The 17,248-nt window shown below is 40.8% G+C and overlaps 1 protein-coding gene and 1 pseudogene across 14 annotated transcripts in view; one reads left to right on the forward strand and one right to left on the reverse strand.

Moving 5' to 3' along the window:
• Positions 1–17,248, reverse strand: part of NUP210L (nucleoporin 210 like) — an 83,551-nt gene that overhangs the window by 29,678 nt on the left and 36,625 nt on the right. For 13 of the 14 annotated variants that reach the window (XR_013381553.1, XR_013381552.1, XR_013381551.1 and 10 more), the window contains exons 15-23: positions 14,675–14,896; positions 12,765–12,938; positions 8,474–8,666; positions 4,097–4,185; positions 3,769–3,873; positions 3,363–3,464; positions 2,325–2,453; positions 1,874–2,001; positions 701–833 (exon numbers count right to left, since the gene is read on the reverse strand). Coding sequence is in view for 10 of the 14 variants with exons in the window: in XM_077900764.1 (XP_077756890.1) it covers positions 701–833; positions 1,874–2,001; positions 2,325–2,453; positions 3,363–3,464; positions 3,769–3,873; positions 4,097–4,185; positions 8,474–8,666; positions 12,765–12,938; positions 14,675–14,896 (1,275 nt within the window). In the remaining 4 variants the exon portion in view is untranslated. The remainder of the gene's footprint in view (positions 1–700; positions 834–1,873; positions 2,002–2,324; positions 2,454–3,362; positions 3,465–3,768; positions 3,874–4,096; positions 4,186–8,473; positions 8,667–12,764; positions 12,939–14,674; positions 14,897–17,248) is intronic. The other variant, XM_077900761.1, reaches the window with a different exon arrangement.
• LOC144315767 (ubiquitin-ribosomal protein eL40 fusion protein pseudogene) lies at positions 9,470–10,013 on the forward strand (annotated as a pseudogene).

Raw genomic sequence — 17,248 nt, forward strand, 5'->3', positions numbered from 1 at the left:
CCACCGGGCTACTCTTTCTTTTTTACCCTTTTTCTTTTTTGTTTTTAAAGATTTTATTTATTTATTCATAGAGACAGAGAGAGAGAGAGAGGCAGAGACACAGGCAGAGGGAGAAGCAGGCACCATACAGAGAGCCCGATGTGGGCCTCGATCCAGGGTCTCCAGGATCACGCCCTGGGCCGCAGGCGGCGCTAATCCGCTGCGCCACCAGGGCTGCCCTCTTTTTTACCTTTTTTCAAAGACATATATAAAAGTAGAGAGAACAGTATAAAGAACTCTCAGGGACCTATTACCCATTACCCAGCTTCAACAACTGCCAACACATGGCCAACAATGAGCTTTTAATGACATAAAAAACACTTTTGATATAAGATTAGGATGAAAAAAGCAGTATGGTTCATCTATCTTAAAATAAGCCTGGGGAAGAAGTGAAGGAATATTAATAATTGTTGCTCTAAGTAGTGCAATTATAGGTGATTTTCATTCTGTATATTATTATTTTTTGCTCTCCAAATTTTCTACAAGTGTATTATTTTTATACACTAAAACAAAAACTTAAAGCAAATTACATATTGTTTCAAGAGTTAGACAACTATCATTTTATTCAGTCAAATAATTTTTAACTTGTGCAAACTAAATGGAAAAAGATGAATAAAGCTAAAAAATGAGGTATTAATTTTGGATGAGATAATTTCCTTACCTCAACCTGGCGAGGAGCTGATGTGAATTTCCTCCCCATCTTGTCCCTGGCAATGGCCACAAGTGTGGTTTGCCCAATAGAGACAGCTCGAAGGATATAATTTTCAGAGTATTCATCCTGTTCCTCCACTAGCCTGCAAAGACGTATGGTTTTTTTAAGGCAAAGGAAGGGCAAGTTATTTTTTTTAACATTTTATTTATTTATGAGAGAGAGAGAGAGAGAGAATGAGTGGAGAGGAGGGACAGAGGGAGAAGGAGAAGCAGACTCCCCAGTGAGCAGGGAGCCCCATGCATGCAGGGCTCAATCCTAGGACCCTGAGATCATGACCTGAGCTGAAGGCAGATACTTCACTGACTGAGCCACCCAGGTGCCCCCAAATACATGTTTTTAGGTAAGAAAGATTTGATTTTGGGGCACCTGGGTGGTTCAGTAAGTTAGGTGTCCAACTCTTGGTTTTGGCTTGGGTCCTGGTCTCAGAGTCATGGGACTGAGCCCCTTGTCTGGCTCTCCCTCCCCCTCTGCCCTCTGGCCAAAATAATTAAATAATACCAGTTTTAAAAATTTGATTTTAAGAGTGGCCAGTTATGCTTCTTTCTAAGATATGTAGCATTTTCTGTTCATTTTAACTCTAGTTAGAGGGAACTTCCAGAAAATAAATTTCCAGAGTTAAGACAAAGTTCATGGCAATGGCAGAAAGCTCCTGAAGGCTACATATTTGTTCTAAGACCCTAAAGGAATAAGGACAACATAAACATAAGACTGGCAAAATTGCAAATACTAAATCACCTCAGAATTTCTGTACTCCCCTTTTGCAGAAGGTAATACCAGCACCTCTGCTTCTAGATAGATCTTTCTTTCTTTCTTTCTTTCTTTCTTTCTTTCTTTCTTTCTTTTTTTTTTTTTTTTTTTTAGATTTTTCAAGGTTTATCCTCTAAACACCCCAGGGATATCATCCAAGGAGAAGTTTCATAAAATGGAAATATTCACGAGACACACAAGTTTGTCCCAAAACAACACATCTGAAGACATGGAAGAGAGCTGAATGTGGGAAGAGTATGTGCCGAAAGGCACTGTGAGAGAGAGAGAAAAGAAGAAAATCTAAAGTAACGTGCAGAGAGCGCTGAGTCTCTGATGTTCAGCCTGGGGAAAAGGAAGTGTGGAGGTGGCACTCACGTCAGGGTAACAATGGCAGAAGCCAACTGCAGTTTAAGCTCCATGTTTCTGAAGTATTTATTTCGGAATGGGCGTTTGGAAGAGCCAAGAACCCTCAGAGTTACTAACACAGTTTTACCTATTTCAACCTAGTAGTTAAAAAACAAAGGTAATTTTAGTAGACATGTCTCATTCACCAGGGACAGTCTAATTCTTTGAGGGCAATAAACTGTTTTGTTTGTGCTGAATGCTCCTGGTCAGCCTTTGATCAAAGAAACCTAACCTACAAGGTATCTGCTCTTTCACACCCAATTTTCCTTACAATGTTGGAGCATTGTTCTTAAAGGACATGTCTATTAACATCCCTGAGCGTCCTGCTGGGTGCACCAGATCCAAATAGGCTACAGGAAGTGGGGCTACAGAGCAAGACCGAGGCCTGCTTCTCTGATGCAAAGCTGCCAACCACCCTCACCTTATCAATCAGATCAAGTTCCAGCTCTTGTATGTCTGACACCCTGAGGTAGGCCACTGCTGGACCCAAGAAAGCCAAGCACAGATCATAGACCTCCAAGGTGAGAAATCCAGAGTGTACCGGAACTAACTAGAAGGAAGAAGAGAGCCGCTGGGTAAAGAAGCACACACGCTCCAAATATAATCAAAGCAGAAAATATAATAACGTATTTCCTTCGTGATGGGAACGGAGAGGTCACATTACCGGTTTCAGGCACAGCATAATATGCACCCTTAACAAATATTAACTGATAAAGAGCAAGATTTAAGTTGACTGAATCGAAGCAGAATCCAACATAGATAGCCAGCTTCTGAATCATGAATAGGGAAAGGAGTTCATGAAGAAAATCCAGTCCAGTTATGCCGAAATCACCAGTGGGGGAGGAAGTATAAGGGGACCTGGTTTTGTGCCATGTGTGGCAGGTCCTAACCCGCATGGCAGGTACTTTCACACCCTGTACACAGTGCTGCAATCTCCTCACTTAAACATTATGACCAATGTAAGTTAAATTCCTTTGAGCTCTTAGAAGAAAAGAAAATATACACATATGTTAATGTAAGGTATTATTTTTATTACTAAAAGTCCACTAAAAGCAAATCCCTTGGCGTAACTGACTACAAAAATAGCAATATATTGAGTTGTCATATCCTGGCTAAAAACACTATATACACAGGTTATAAAGTCAACAGTATATCTAATTACCCATATAGTTCTATGCTTTGCAGTTTATAGAAATGAACCTTCTTTTCATGGAAACCTTAAAATTAGATGTCTTCTACACTCTCTCAGTTCAACCACAAACAAAAATTGCCCACCTAGTTGAAGAAAAAAAACCACAAGCTTGTTTTTGGTTGGAGAATCTATGAAAGTTAAAAAAAAAAAGAGGCAAATGTCACTTTTATAACAACTCTGAGACATACAATGGAATTTTCCCAATCAGTCTCATAAGGTAAGATCTGACTTGAGATTATCAACCTCTAGGCTATCTTTAGACCTCACCTGGATAGAGCTTTCTGCTTCCATGTAAGTGATGGTGACAATGTCCTGCTCACTGCTGTTGACCAGGAAATAACCAGATCCTTCCACAAGGCTAAATATCTCCTATGGAAAGATCAGAAACAGGACATTCCATTCTCCTCAGTTTATAAATAATTCAGAGAAAATAACTCTTATCTACTTAAGGAAGAGTATGGGATTAAAAGATTAAGGTCAATGGACCAAAGACAAACTATGACTATTCAAGTATTACTGCTAAGGATATTGCAGCTAATTACTGCATATACGTCATATATGCTTATCAGTGATTTTCAACATATAAGTGAATTTTTTAATTGCCATACTATTAATAACCTCATACTCTTCCCCTCCAATCAGAGCCCATTAATTAGATGCCTCCAAGTTTCACCTTCACATCAGGGTGGTTATAGATGGTGGCATTCTCAGGCAGTACAGTTACATCATCTACCAGCAGCAGCTCTATAGCCGCAGATCTGAGCAAGTTGAAAAGTTCCTAGAAATGCACAAGAACCACAAAAGTGAGTATAAACTTTTAACTGCTCAAGTGAGAAGAAGATTCCAGTGCTCTTTCACATGCCAAAGATAACAGAACCAGAGAGATGCACAATTCTCAGATATACATTCTCAGAATCTCAATTCTCAGATTATAAATGACATTTCTTTGTTTTTAAGTTATAAATGAAGATCCTTACATTTCAATCATTTCTATATCTTACCTCTGGACTTTTCTTCTCTGAGTAGCCCACAAAATTGACTCCAATGAGTACAGTCCCTTTTAACTGATGTACTTTAAGGACCTGGTGACCTGGAGACATGGAGAAATGATAACATGTAGAATACAAAAGTGTCTCCAGAAAACCAATTTTGCCCCAATTTTTTCCAAATCATATTCTATTGAAGGAAGAAAAAAAAAAAAAAAACTTTGTGGGGAAAGACACACAAAACAGAAAATTGAGGCAGCCCTGGTGGCCCAGTGGTTTAGCGCTGCCTTCGGCCCAGGGTGTGATCCTCGGGACCTGGGATCGAGTCCCATGTCGGGCTCCCTGCATGGAGCTTGCTTCTCCCTCTGCCTGTGTCTCTACCTCTCTCTGTGTGTCTGTCATGAATAAATAAATAAAATCTTAAAAAAAAAAAAACAGAAAATTGAATTTTGTGTTATTATATTCCTATGTGACTCTGGGCAACCAATTTATTTCTGTTTCTTTATTAAATGAGGGATTGGGCCAGGAAAAACCTAAAATTCTCTCTAGCTCTAATGGTCTGTGGGTCCAAACACAGACTGACAACAGTGTATGGGGAAATTCTGATTTAAAAATTGGAGTGAGAAATAAAGATCCAGTCCTGCAAGGCCTTTCACTATTCTAAACTGTCTTGTAAATGTGAACATCACATCTTGTCCACTTTAAACAGTTATTCCTCATTAAAGCAATTAAAACTCCTTCAACTAGTATTTGAAATGTTCTATAATCTGATCCTGTCTTCCCTATTATTTTTTCTTTCTTTTTAAAACTTTAACATAAATCTACCACTTAAGTCAATGTGAGAGTTTCTCATGATGCTCCATCCATCCATCAATCCATCCACCCATCCATCCATAAACAAGGATTTATTGAGAGGCTACTATATGCCAGGTACTATGCCAGGTAATTAGGATGCAGAGATGGAAAAAAAAAAAAAAAGGATGCAGAGATGAAGAAAGAAAACACAATCCTTGCTTCAAGAAGCCTGCAGCTTTAGTATGGTGACTATGGGGTAAACCAACACTACAATACTATGTATTGAGTGCTACTACAGCAGTAAGTACAGAACATTCATAAGAAAATGAATGCTTTCCTTAGATTGGTGATATAGAGGAACAGAAAACTCACAGATGGCAAGAGGAGAACTTAAGCCCAGCAACGATGCAAGAAAAGAAAACATAAACAGATGAAAGGGAAGAGGTACGACAAGCCTTGTCATGACTAAGTACATGTACATACAAAGTAGTTGAGTGGGGGTGCCCAGCCAGCTCAGCGGAAATAGTGTGCGACTTTTGATCTTGGGGTTGTCAGTTCAAGCCCCATACTGGATGTAGAAATTACTTAAAACGGTACAATCTTTAAAATCTTTTAAAAATAAATAAAGTTGTTGAGTGTGAAAAAAATGTAGGGTATACAAGGGTAATAAGGGCAAGTAAAGCCAAAGAGGTAGGCAGGGGTTGGTATGTTAAGCTACAACATATAAATTTTATCCTGAAAAACACATGAAGTCCCTAAGGGCAGTGTTGTGATAGTACAGTCAGTGGTTTAGAGTATAGGCTTTGGTGTCAGAGAGCTTGCAGCTTCATGTATTTTACTGTTGTAATCTCAGAGCTTAAAACTAGAGGGACCCCTGTGACACTCAGCAGTTGAGTGTCTGCCTTTGACTCAGGGCGTGATCCCAGGGTCTGGGATTGAGTCCCACATCCAGCTCCTGCAGATAGCCTGCTTCTCCCTCTGCCTAGGTCTCTGCCTCTCTGTCTCTGTCTCTCATAAATAAATAAATAAAATCTTAAAAAAAAACTATACCTAGAATACAGTAAGAATACATAAATGATGAGTGAGCAAACGTACATAATGGGAATAATAATGTCAGTCTCTCATGGCTGTTACAAGGATGATATAAGAAATGCATATAGGGCAGCCCGGGTGGCTGGGCGGTTTAGCGTCACCTTCAGCCCAGGGTGTGATCCTGGAGGCCCGGGATCAAGTCCCATGTCGGGCTCCCTGCATGGAGCCTGCTTCTCCCTCTGCCTGTGTCTCTGCCTCTCTCTCTGTGTCTCATGAATAAGTAAATATTTTTAAAAAGTTAAAGAAAATGCATATAAAGTATTCAGTGCAGTGCTTGGCATATCATTGGAGTTCAGTACATGGTAGCCAAACACACAGAAAGCAGGAGGGGCAGAGGGAGAGGGAAAAACTTGAGTCCCTACTGAGCTCAGAGCCCAATGCGGGGGCTCAAATTCATGACCCTAAGATCAAGACCTGAGCTGAAACCAAGTGGGATGCTTAACCAACAGCGCCATCCAGGCACCCCAAAACAAGAATTTTAAGGAAGAGGTTCAGATTTGTACTTTAGAAAGGTTATCTAGATAGTAGTGGTGTGGACAGATTAGAGGTCAGTCAGGAGGCTACTGTGGCAACATGGGACAGACATGATGAAGACACAGTGATGGATTTAGAGGAAGGGATGAAACCAGAAAATAGAAAGTAGCACTGGTGTTATCTGGTGGTTGAATGTTACAGCATGTAGGGAGCATCTCTTTCCTTGCTATCCCCCCCTTTTTTTTTAGATTTTTAAGTAATCTCTACACGTAATGGGGGGCTTGAACCCACAACCCTGAAATCAAGAGTCACACGCCACATTGACGGAGCCGGCCAGGCACCCCTCCTTGCTACTGGTTTTTACACTAAGTGTACCATATTGTTGATATTAAAGTATTATAGTATTACATATACATAGTATTTATGCTGCCATGTTCTCTAGCTAAGGTCTTAGACTCATCCTGTGGGTGAGCTCCCTGTGGGTGTAGAGAAGGCTGAATCTTGTTTCTCTTTTAGTGTTTCTTACTCCTTGAATGGTTATACTTCCATCCAAATGCTCATGTGAGAAATTTAAAAGTTGTCCTCTGTGGGAGTGGGACAGCGGATGAGCATCTGCCTTCAGCTCGGGGCGTGATCCTGGAGTCCCAGGTTCTAGTCCCACATCAGGCTTCCTGCATGGAGCCTGCTTCTCCCTCTGCCTATGTCTCTGCCTCTCTCGGTCTTTCATGAATAAATAAATAAAACTCTTAAAAAAAAAAAGTTGCCCTCTGTACCCCTTTCTTCTTCACTTCTTTGCTCTGTGGCAGACTTCCATGCTATTGGCCTGCAGCGAACCATGCCTGCTGGTACCCATGCCCTTGAGCAGTGCTCATTCACCCTGAGTCTGGTTTTCGTGGGTGACCGGCTTTGGTGAATCGAGGCTTGAGGGCTGATGACATGTGACAGTGTGCTGTTTCTACTTACTCTTTTTTTTTTTTTTTAAGATTTTATTTATTAATTCATGAGAGAGAGAGAGAGAAAGGCAGAGACACAGGCAGAGGGAGAAGCAGGCTCCCTGCAGGGAGCCCAACGTGGGACTCGATCCCGGGTCTCTGGGATCATGCCCTGGGCTGAAGGCGGCGCTAATCCGCTGCACCATCAGGGCTGCCCAGCCTTCTCTGTTCTAAACTAAGTTAGGTTCTCCTGCTATGACTCTTTTTTTTTTTTTTTTTTTAAGATTTTATTTATTTATTCAGGAGAGACACACACACACAGAGAGAGAGAGAGAGAGAGAGAGAGAGAGGCAGAGGGAGAAGCAGGCCCCATGCAGGGAGCCCGATGTGGGACTTGATCCCGGGTCTCCAGGATCATGCCCTTGGACCAAAGGCAGGCACTAAGCCACTGAGCCATCCAGGGATCCCTCCTGCTATGACTCTTAAACCCATATTTTTCCTTCAAAACACCTAACACAATTATAATATTTAAAGCCTATGAGTGGGGAACCAAGGGGCCCAGTCAGTTAAGCATCTCTCTTGGTTTTTAATCGGATCCTGATCTTAATGTCATGAGATTGAGCTTTACATTGGGCTCTGCACTTAGCAGGGAGCCTGCCTGAGATTCTCTCCCTCTCCTCCTCTAAAATAAATAAATAAATAAAATCTTTAAAACATATATATATATAAAGTCTATGAGGGCAGAGGCCATGACTATCTCATGTACCATTCTATCTTCAGGTACCCAGAACAGGGCCTTATATGGAGCAATCACTCAACAAATATTTTCTAAATAAATGAATGAAATTTTTGTAATATTAGGCAAATAAGAGGCAATACATTAAAAATTTAATTTTATGTTCCTGTGAGAAATGTTGGATCCTAGACCCTGGCTTTGCAACCAAGAAATGTACATTTATGTTTGTTAAAACATACAATGATCAAAGATAAAAGGAGAGATATGATAAAATCTGAAATAAACTGTTACCCAAGCAAGGGAAATACTTAGTGGAGAAACATTTAGCAGATATGTAAAAGGATTTGTAAATCACCATAATACCATGTAGCCGAGTTTGGCCACTGCCGTCATCCTTTGCTACCATCTCCACTGAATTATAATTTTCAAAATGAGCTAGTGTTTCATTTGAGGATTTCCATTCCAGTATTAGTGAACTGAAATTATCAAACTTTCTCCTGTGTTGATCAAATACTGCCAGTTCCAGGACTGTGTCCCTCAGGCTTGATACAGGAATCTGCATTTAAAAAGAAAAAAGAAAAAAAAAAAAAAAAGAAACCAACAGTAGCTTAGGAGGCAGTGAGATACCCCTGAAGCTAGAGCTCATTTTTATCACAGTCTTTTTACTTTGAAAAAAAATTTTTAAGATTTATTTTTTATTTGAGAGAGAGAGGAGGAGGGGAGGGACAGAGGCAGAATCTCAAGCAGACTACCTGCTGAGCATGGAGCCCAACGTGGGGCTTGATTTTATGACTTTGAGATCATGACCTGAGCCGAAACCAAGAATTGTGCACTCAACTAACTGAGCTGCCCAGGTGCCCCTCTTTGATAATTTTCAAACCTACTAATATGTTGAAAGAATAGTATGAGTACACACACCTCATCTGGATTCACCATTTGCCTTACGAAAGATTTGAATAAACATCTCTCCAAAGAAGATTTACAAATGGCCAATAAGCACAGAAAAAGGTACAACATCATTAATCACTAGAAAATATAAATCAAGGGGATCCCTGGGTGGCTCAGCGGTTTAGCACCTGCCTTTGGCCCAGGGCATGATCCTGGAGTCCTGAGATTGAGTCCTGCATCAGGCTCCCTGCATGGAGCCTGCATCTCCCTCTGCCTGCATCTCTGCCTCTCTCTGTGTCTCTCATGAATAAATAAAATCTTTAAAAAAATGTAAATCAAAACCAGCACGAGATACTACTTCTCACTCACTAGGAAGGTGATATCAAAATGACAAACAATAACAAGTGTTGGAAAGGCTGTGGAAAAATTGGAATTCTCATCCCTCGCTTAGGAAATGTAAAATGGAATGAGGTGGGCGAGCGGTTTGGTGGTGGCAGCCTTGCGGGTTCGCTCCAGACGCAGAGATGCAGATCTTTGTGAAGACCCTGATGGGCAAAACTATCACCCTTGAGGTCGAGCCCAGTGACACCACTGAAAATGTCAAAGCCAAAATCCAAGACAAAGAGGGCATCCCACCTGACCAGCAGCGTCTGATTTTTTGCGGGCAAACAGCTAGAAGATGGCCGAACTCTGTCAGACTACAATATCAGAAAGAGTCCACCTTGCACTTGGTGCTTCTCCTGCGAGGTGGCATCATCAAGCCTTCACTCCGCCAGCTGGCCCAGAAATACAACTGCAACAAGATGATCTGCCGCAAGTGTTATGCTCGCCTGCACCCCCGTGCTGTCAACTGCCACAAGAAGTGCAGCCACACCAACAACCTGCGCCCCAAAAAGAAGGTCAAATAAGGCCCCTCCACCGGCTCTTCCTTTGCCCGCAGGGTGGCCTCCTGCCCGAGCCTCAATAGGTCCTGGGGGCTCAATAAAGTTTCCCTTTCATTGACTGGAAAAAAAAAAAAAAAGGAAATGTAAAATGCTGTGGCTGCTCTGGAAAATAGCTGGTGGTTCTTCAAAAGGCTAAATACTGAGTTATTATATGCCAAGAAATTCCATCTCTAGGTAGAACTCAAAAGAAATGAAAACATGTTCATACAAAAATGTGTGCATGAATGTTCACAGGCAGCATTATTCTTATGTTACAGCCAAAAAGTGGGAACCACCCCTATATCCATCAATTGATACATGGACAAACAAAATGTAGTATGTATATCTATGCAAAGGAATATTATGAAGCCATAAAAAAGAATGCAGTACTCATTCATGCTACAATATGAATGAATCTTGAAAACATGGGAAATGAAAGAAGCTAGCTGCAAAGGCCACATATATGATTCCATTTATATGAAATCCATAGAGACATATGGTCCAGGGGCTGGGGTGGAGGGATTGGGGGGGAAGTGACTGCTACTGGGTGTGCATTTTTTGGGGGGGAAATGAAAATATTCTGGAGTTGAACAGTGGCAATGGCTGCAAAACTCTTACCTATACAGTTTTAAAAGGGTAAATTTTACAGTATGCAAATTGTACTTAATTATTAAGGAAGAAATTCTAAGTATGGAGAATTACAACTGTAAATTAATCCTTACGTTTCTAAGAAAAAAATGCCTTGCAATTTTTTTTTTTAAAGATTTTGTTTATTTGAGAGAGAGCAAGAGAGTATGAGCTGGGAGGAGGAGCAGAGGGAGAGGACGAGAGAGAATCTCAAACTGACTCCATGCTGAGTGCAGAGCCTGATGTGTGCTCAATCCCAGGACTCTGAGATCAGACCTGAGCCAAAACCAAGAGTTGGGCACTCAGGGACACCTGGGTGGCTCAGCGGTTGAGCGCCTGCCTTTGGCTCAAGGTGTGATCCTGGATTCCCAGGTTCAAGTCCCACATCAGGCTCCTTGCATGCAGCCTGCTTCTCTGTCTGCCTGTGTCTCTGCCTCTCTCTCTCTCTCATGAATAAATAAATAAAATCTTAAAAAAAAAAGAGTTGGGCACTCAAATGACTGAGCCACTGAGATGCTCCTTTTCTTGCAAATCTTCTATAAATTTAAATTATTTCAAATGAAAAACTTGACACTGAATGACAATTATATGGATAACTTTTATTCTGCTCCATCTAAGTGATTTTTTAAAAAGTAAATCATTTATAGGGGTGCCTGCATGGCACAGTCAGTTGAGTGTAACACTGCTGGTTTCAGCTTAGATCTGATTTCAGGGTCCTGGATCGAGCCCCAAGTCTGGTTCCGTGCTTAGCTCTGAGTCTACTTGAGTTTCTCTCTCCCTCTTCCTCTGTTCCTCCCACCTGTGGTCTCTCTCTCTCTGAAATAAATCTTTTTAAAAAGTACATCATTTACAAACTTCAAATAATACTTCACGTGGAATTTAGTTCTGAAAAAAATGAGTTCCTTAATCTGTAACACCTCATATTCTTGTTCGTTTATTTATTTATTTATTTATTTATTAAATTTTTATTTATTTATGATAGTCACACACAGAGAGAGAGAGAGAGAGGCAGAGACACAGGCAGAGGGAAAAGCAGGCTCCATGCAGGGAGCCTGATGTGGGACTCGATCCTGGGTCTCCAGGATCACGCCCTGGGCCAAAGGCAGGCGCCAAACCGCTGCGCCACCCAAGGATCCCCCTATTTATTTATTTATGACAGATTTTTTAAAAGATTTTTTTATTTATTCATGAGAGACAGAGAGAGAGAGAGGCAGAGACACAGGCAAAGGGAGAAGCAGGCTCCATGCAGGGAGCCTGATGTGGGACTCGATCCCGGGACTCCAGGATCACGCCCTGGGCTGAAGGCAGGCGCTAAACTGCTGAGCCACCCAGGCACCCCAATTCTTGTTCTTTTAAAATAAAAAGATGGAATAAGGGCAGCCCTGGTGGCTCAGCAGTTTAGCACCACCTTCGGCTGGGGGCGTGATCCTGGGGACCCAGGATCAAGTCCCACGTCGGGCTCCCTGTGTGGAGCCTGCTTCTCCCTCTGCTGGTGTCTCTACCTCTCTTTTTCTCTCTGTGTGTCTCTCATGAATAAATAAATAAATAATCTTAAAAAAAAAGAATAGCATAAAAGTAAAAAAATAGTATAAAAGTCAATAATGTGCTTTGCAGTCGGTCAGACTGTGCTATGTTTTAGCTTTATGCCTTTGGAATAATTATTCAACCTCTAGGAGCCTCAGTTTCTCCATCTGTAAAACAGGAATAATTGATTGTTCGGTACAGGCTAAGAAAGCACTTCTATTCTCCTGTGCTTATAATTAAAGTCCACCTCATTTAGTATACAGTCTGATGTTCTAGTTTCTAATTAGAAAACTCATTTTTTCCTCAACCCCTACTAGCTATGCTATTACTTATCATTACTCTATATGATGGGTTTGGAGTGGAGATAGATTCTATTACTTACCAATAATGCCAATAAAAGATCTGGTAGAGAAAGATATTATCCAAACTATCTGGAAGTTCAGAGACATCTCCACTGTCTATTGCCATAACTGCAAGCTGACTACATCCCTACGTACAGTAAGCAAACTCACTAAATCACTAAGTATAGCCAATTCTGACCTGTTTAATTATCTCTTTTCAGACACTGTTAGAGAATAACAAATAAAAGTGTCCTTAACTTTAATAAGATAAAAGCTATACATACTTTAGACCATTTAGCTGTAAGGCACAGAAGACAAAAGTACCAAGTTAGATGAAAGCATTGTACTTACCAGTTGTTTATTGTGCTGTGGCAGAGGGCAAGGCTGGGCACCAGCTGGCTCTCTGTATACTGGGGTTACTGACATGCTGGCAGGGTGGGCACACATGAAGCGTACCTGTACAGCCTCAACAGCTGGACTTGGGTTCAGGACACCTGGGTTATTTCCAATTCGGAACGTCAGAGTCTTTAAGGAAACAACAGAGCAAGAGGCAACTGTGGGTTGACATCAGTTGTACCAATCTACATGTGTTAGAATTATTCAAACTCCAGTATAGGATCTTTCTGGACATTAAAATCATCATAGTTCTTTCTTTTAAAGATTTTATTTATTCATGACAGACAGAGAGAGAGAGAGAGGCAGAGGGAGAAGCAGGCTCCATGCAGGGAGTCCGATGTGGGACTCGATCCCGGGTCTCCAGGGTCAAACCCCGGGTTGAAGGCGGCGTTAAACCGCTGGGCCACTGGGGCTGCCCAAAATCATCATAGTTCTTGATCATGGCTAAGACAAACAAGGGTATCATGGAAATTTATAAACAAAGAAAATATTTTTTAAAAATCTAATTCTGACCAATCACTTGTCTTTTTCTCCACCAAATCTTCCATTTAAAAAAAGATTTATTTATTCATGAGAGAGAGAGAGAGAGAGGCAGAGACACAGGCAGAGGGAGAAGCAGGCTCCATGCAGGGAGCCCAACATGGGACTCGATCCCCAATCTCCAGGATCAGGCCCTGGGCTGAAGGAGGCACTAAACCGCTGAGCCACAGGCTGCCCTCCACCAAATCTTTCAAATCTTTTGTTATCAGTTGGCAAAAAGTAGAAAAACTATTTTGTGTTTCAACCTGTCTCTAGTGGAAGCACCAAATGAGTAACAGAATGTGGAGACAAAAGACAAGAAGGCTCCAACAGGAGTGACAACTCTGACAGTGCTGACAGCCAGCCAAGTTCATAAAAGACATTAAAAAAGAAGCTCAGTTCTTGGGCAGCCCCGGTGGTGCAGCGGTTTAGTGCCGCCTGCAGTCCAGGGTGTGATCCTGGAGACCCTGGATGAGTCCCACATCAGGCTCCCTGCAGGGAACCTGCTTCTCCCTCTGCCTGTGTCTCTGCTTTTCTCTCTCTCTCTCTCTCTCTCTCTGCATCTCTATGAATAAATAAATAAATAATTAAAAAAAAAAAGAAGCTCAGTTCTTACTAAGTTAAAATCATACATCGATTCCTTGTGGGCTGGTTCCATACAGTCATACACTGAATTCTCAACCTGGTCAAACTGTAAAGAAACAGGGCACAACTGTGGATCTATCACTACCTCTAAAATAATAAAACTAATTCAACTGATAAAGGGCAACACACTTGCTATCTTATAGCAGATCTAAATGGTTCTTCAAAAGTGCTCACCACTCACAATTGCTAACCAATCAAAACTGCTAAGAGTGACATTTCAACTTTCCCTTTCCCTTCCTTGCATTTTTTTGGAAGTGGGAAACCATATATCCTCTAGTCTAGACAACAAGCAAATGGATTATAGTGATAAAGTTGAAATTTATTGAACTTATTGAAATAAGTTCGTTACTACAAAAAGATCTTGAGCCATTTGGCAGATTGTCAGAATTCTCAAATGAGTGAAATCTTTGAGTATATTTAAAGGATAGTAAAGTTAAAAAAAAACCCTTTAATCAATAATTAGAATTTTCCTATGTTAATTAACTAGAATTTAAATAAAATTTTGGAAGAAAAAAAGTATTTTCCTGTCTATAAATGAAATCTGTTAGAATCTAAAAAGGAATGACTAGAAGTATAAAAGATTTGGAATATTACTGGAATATTTAAGGAATGACTAGAAGTATAAAAGATTTGGAATATTACTGGAATATTTAGTTTAGTGACTAAAACAAATGTTCAAAAAATATCATTTTCCTACTTACTTGTTCCCCTAAATCCAGGCACAAGACCCGGTAGATATACTGGTTCTGTTTTCTCTTGGCTGGCAGCCGAACTTGTGTTAATTCAATTTTCTCTGTCTTCTCCATGCTCAACTCCAAAAAGAATCGAGAGGGCTCCAAGATCCATGGGCGGGGGCCCCCTTCAAATACCATTTCCTTCACAGACTGCCATGTCACCAATGCCACCTCCACAGGGTTTACAGCCTGATTGGCATTCAAAGAAATGAATCCTTGATTGGTCAGGGAACTCAACAGTTTTCTAAAGTAAAAAACCGGTTGATTGCTGAAAATGACATTAGACTTAATTTCCAAATCAGGAGACATGTACACGATGCCTCTCACTTGGATGTTTCTCAACCTCTGTACTTATTTTGATCCTATCATTCAGGCCTAACTTGTGTGTTACCTTACCTAATAATATCTGATCATTCCAGACCACAACCACTTCCACATCCTCTTATAATACTCATCTCTACTATTCACTGTATACTAATTCATCTCCTAAAGCTGTTTGAAGGTATCTAATGTTTCACATGTATGAGTATAATAATTCTTATGCTATTATCTAAAATTATTCAGAGAAAAGAATATCTTTTACCTGTATTTTAAAAGAGACTGTCTCTTCCTTATTGGGATTTACTACAATGTTGGGCACATAAGCGGTATTGAACAAGTAACTGTATAAGCATTTTAAATGGAGATTTTTTTAAAAATCTGAATATAGGTGACACACAATATTAGTTTCACATGTATGACACAGAGATTTGACATCTGTTATGCTGTTCTCAGAAGTCTAGCTACCCTCTGTCCCTGTACCACACTATTACAGTACCATTATGTTCCCTATGCAGTGACTTTTATTCCCATGACTTAATTCATTCCATAACTAGAAGCTCATATGTCCCACTCCCCTTCATTCATTTTGCCCATCCACCTCCCCCCTCAATCTGGTAACCATCAGTTTGTTCTTGGGACTGATTGTGCATTTTGTTTATTTATTCATTGGTTTTGTTTTTCTAATTCCACATATGAGTGAAGTTGTATGGAATCACTGGTCTTCCTCAGTCTGACTTATTTCACTTAGCATAATACCATATAGGCTCATCCCTGTTGTCACAATGGTTTGATCTCATCTTTTTATGGCTGTGTAATATTCCTCTCTCTGTGTGTGTACATATACACACATCTTCCTTACCCGCTCATCTACCAATGGGACTTTTGGGCTGCTTCCATACACATCTTGACTATTGTAAATAATGCTGCCATAAACATAGGATGCTTACATCTTCTCAGATTAGTGTTTTCATTTTCTTTGGTTAAATACTCAGTAGTGGAATTACTAGATCATATGATAGCTCTATTTCAGTTTTATGAGGAACCACAATACTGTTTTCCAGAGTAGCTGCCGCAATGTACATTCCCACCAACAGTGCATAAGGGTTCCTTTTTCTCCAGATCCTCACCAACACTTGCTGTTTCTTCTTTCATTTTAGCCATTCTGACACAGGTGTGAAATGATCTCGTTGTGGTTTTGATTTGCATTTCCCTGATGATGAGTGATGCTGAGCATGTTTTCATGTGTTGGCCATCTGTGTGTCTTCTTTGGAAAAATGTCTCTTCAGGTTCTCTGCCTATTTATTTATTTTTATTATTTTTTAAAGATTTTATGTTTATTCAAGAGAGACACACAGAGAGAGGCAGAGACATAGGTAGAGGGAGAAGCAGGCTCCCTGTGGGGAGCCTGATATAGGATTTGATCCCAGGACCCTAGGCTCACAACCTGAATTTTTTTTTTTAAACTTTTTTTTTTTTTTTTTAAGATTTTATTTATTTAGTCATAGACACAGAGAGAGAGAGGCAGAGACACAGGCAGAGGGAGAAGCAGGCTCCACACAGGGAGCCCGATGTGGGACTCCATCCCGGGTCTCCAGGATCACACCCCAGGCTGCAGGCGGCGCCAAACCGCTGTGCCACCGGGGCTGCCCCTCACAACCTGAACTGAAGGCAGATGCTCAACCCCTGAGCCACCCAGGTGCCCTGCCTATTTTTTTATTGGACTTAGTTTTTTAGTGTTGAGATGTGTAAGTTCTTCATATATTTTGGATATTAAACCCTCATTAGATGTATCATTATCTGTTCCCATTCCATAGGTTACCTTTTGTTTTGTTGTTGGTTTCTTTCACTGTGCAAAGGCTTTTTATTTTGATGTAGTCCCAATGGGGTTTTTTGTTTGTTTTTCCAAAGGTTTATTTTTGCTTTTGTTTCCCTTGCCTCAGGGGACAGCTAGAAAAATGTTCAATGTCATTGGCTAATGTCAGAGAAATTACTGCCTATGTTCTTTTCTAGGATTTTTTTTTAAGATTTTAAGATTTTATTTATTTATTCATGAGAGACAGAGAAAGAGAGAAGCAGAGACACAGGCAGAGAGAGAAACTGGCTCCATGCAGGAAGCTCGGTGCAGGACTCGATCCCAGGATTCCAGGATCACACCCTGGGCCGAAGACAGGTGCTACACCACTGAGCCACCCAGGAAACCCCTCTTCTAAGATTTTTATA

This window comes from Canis aureus, chromosome 6 (assembly GCF_053574225.1).
Source record: "Canis aureus isolate CA01 chromosome 6, VMU_Caureus_v.1.0, whole genome shotgun sequence".
NCBI lineage: Eukaryota > Metazoa > Chordata > Mammalia > Carnivora > Canidae > Canis > Canis aureus.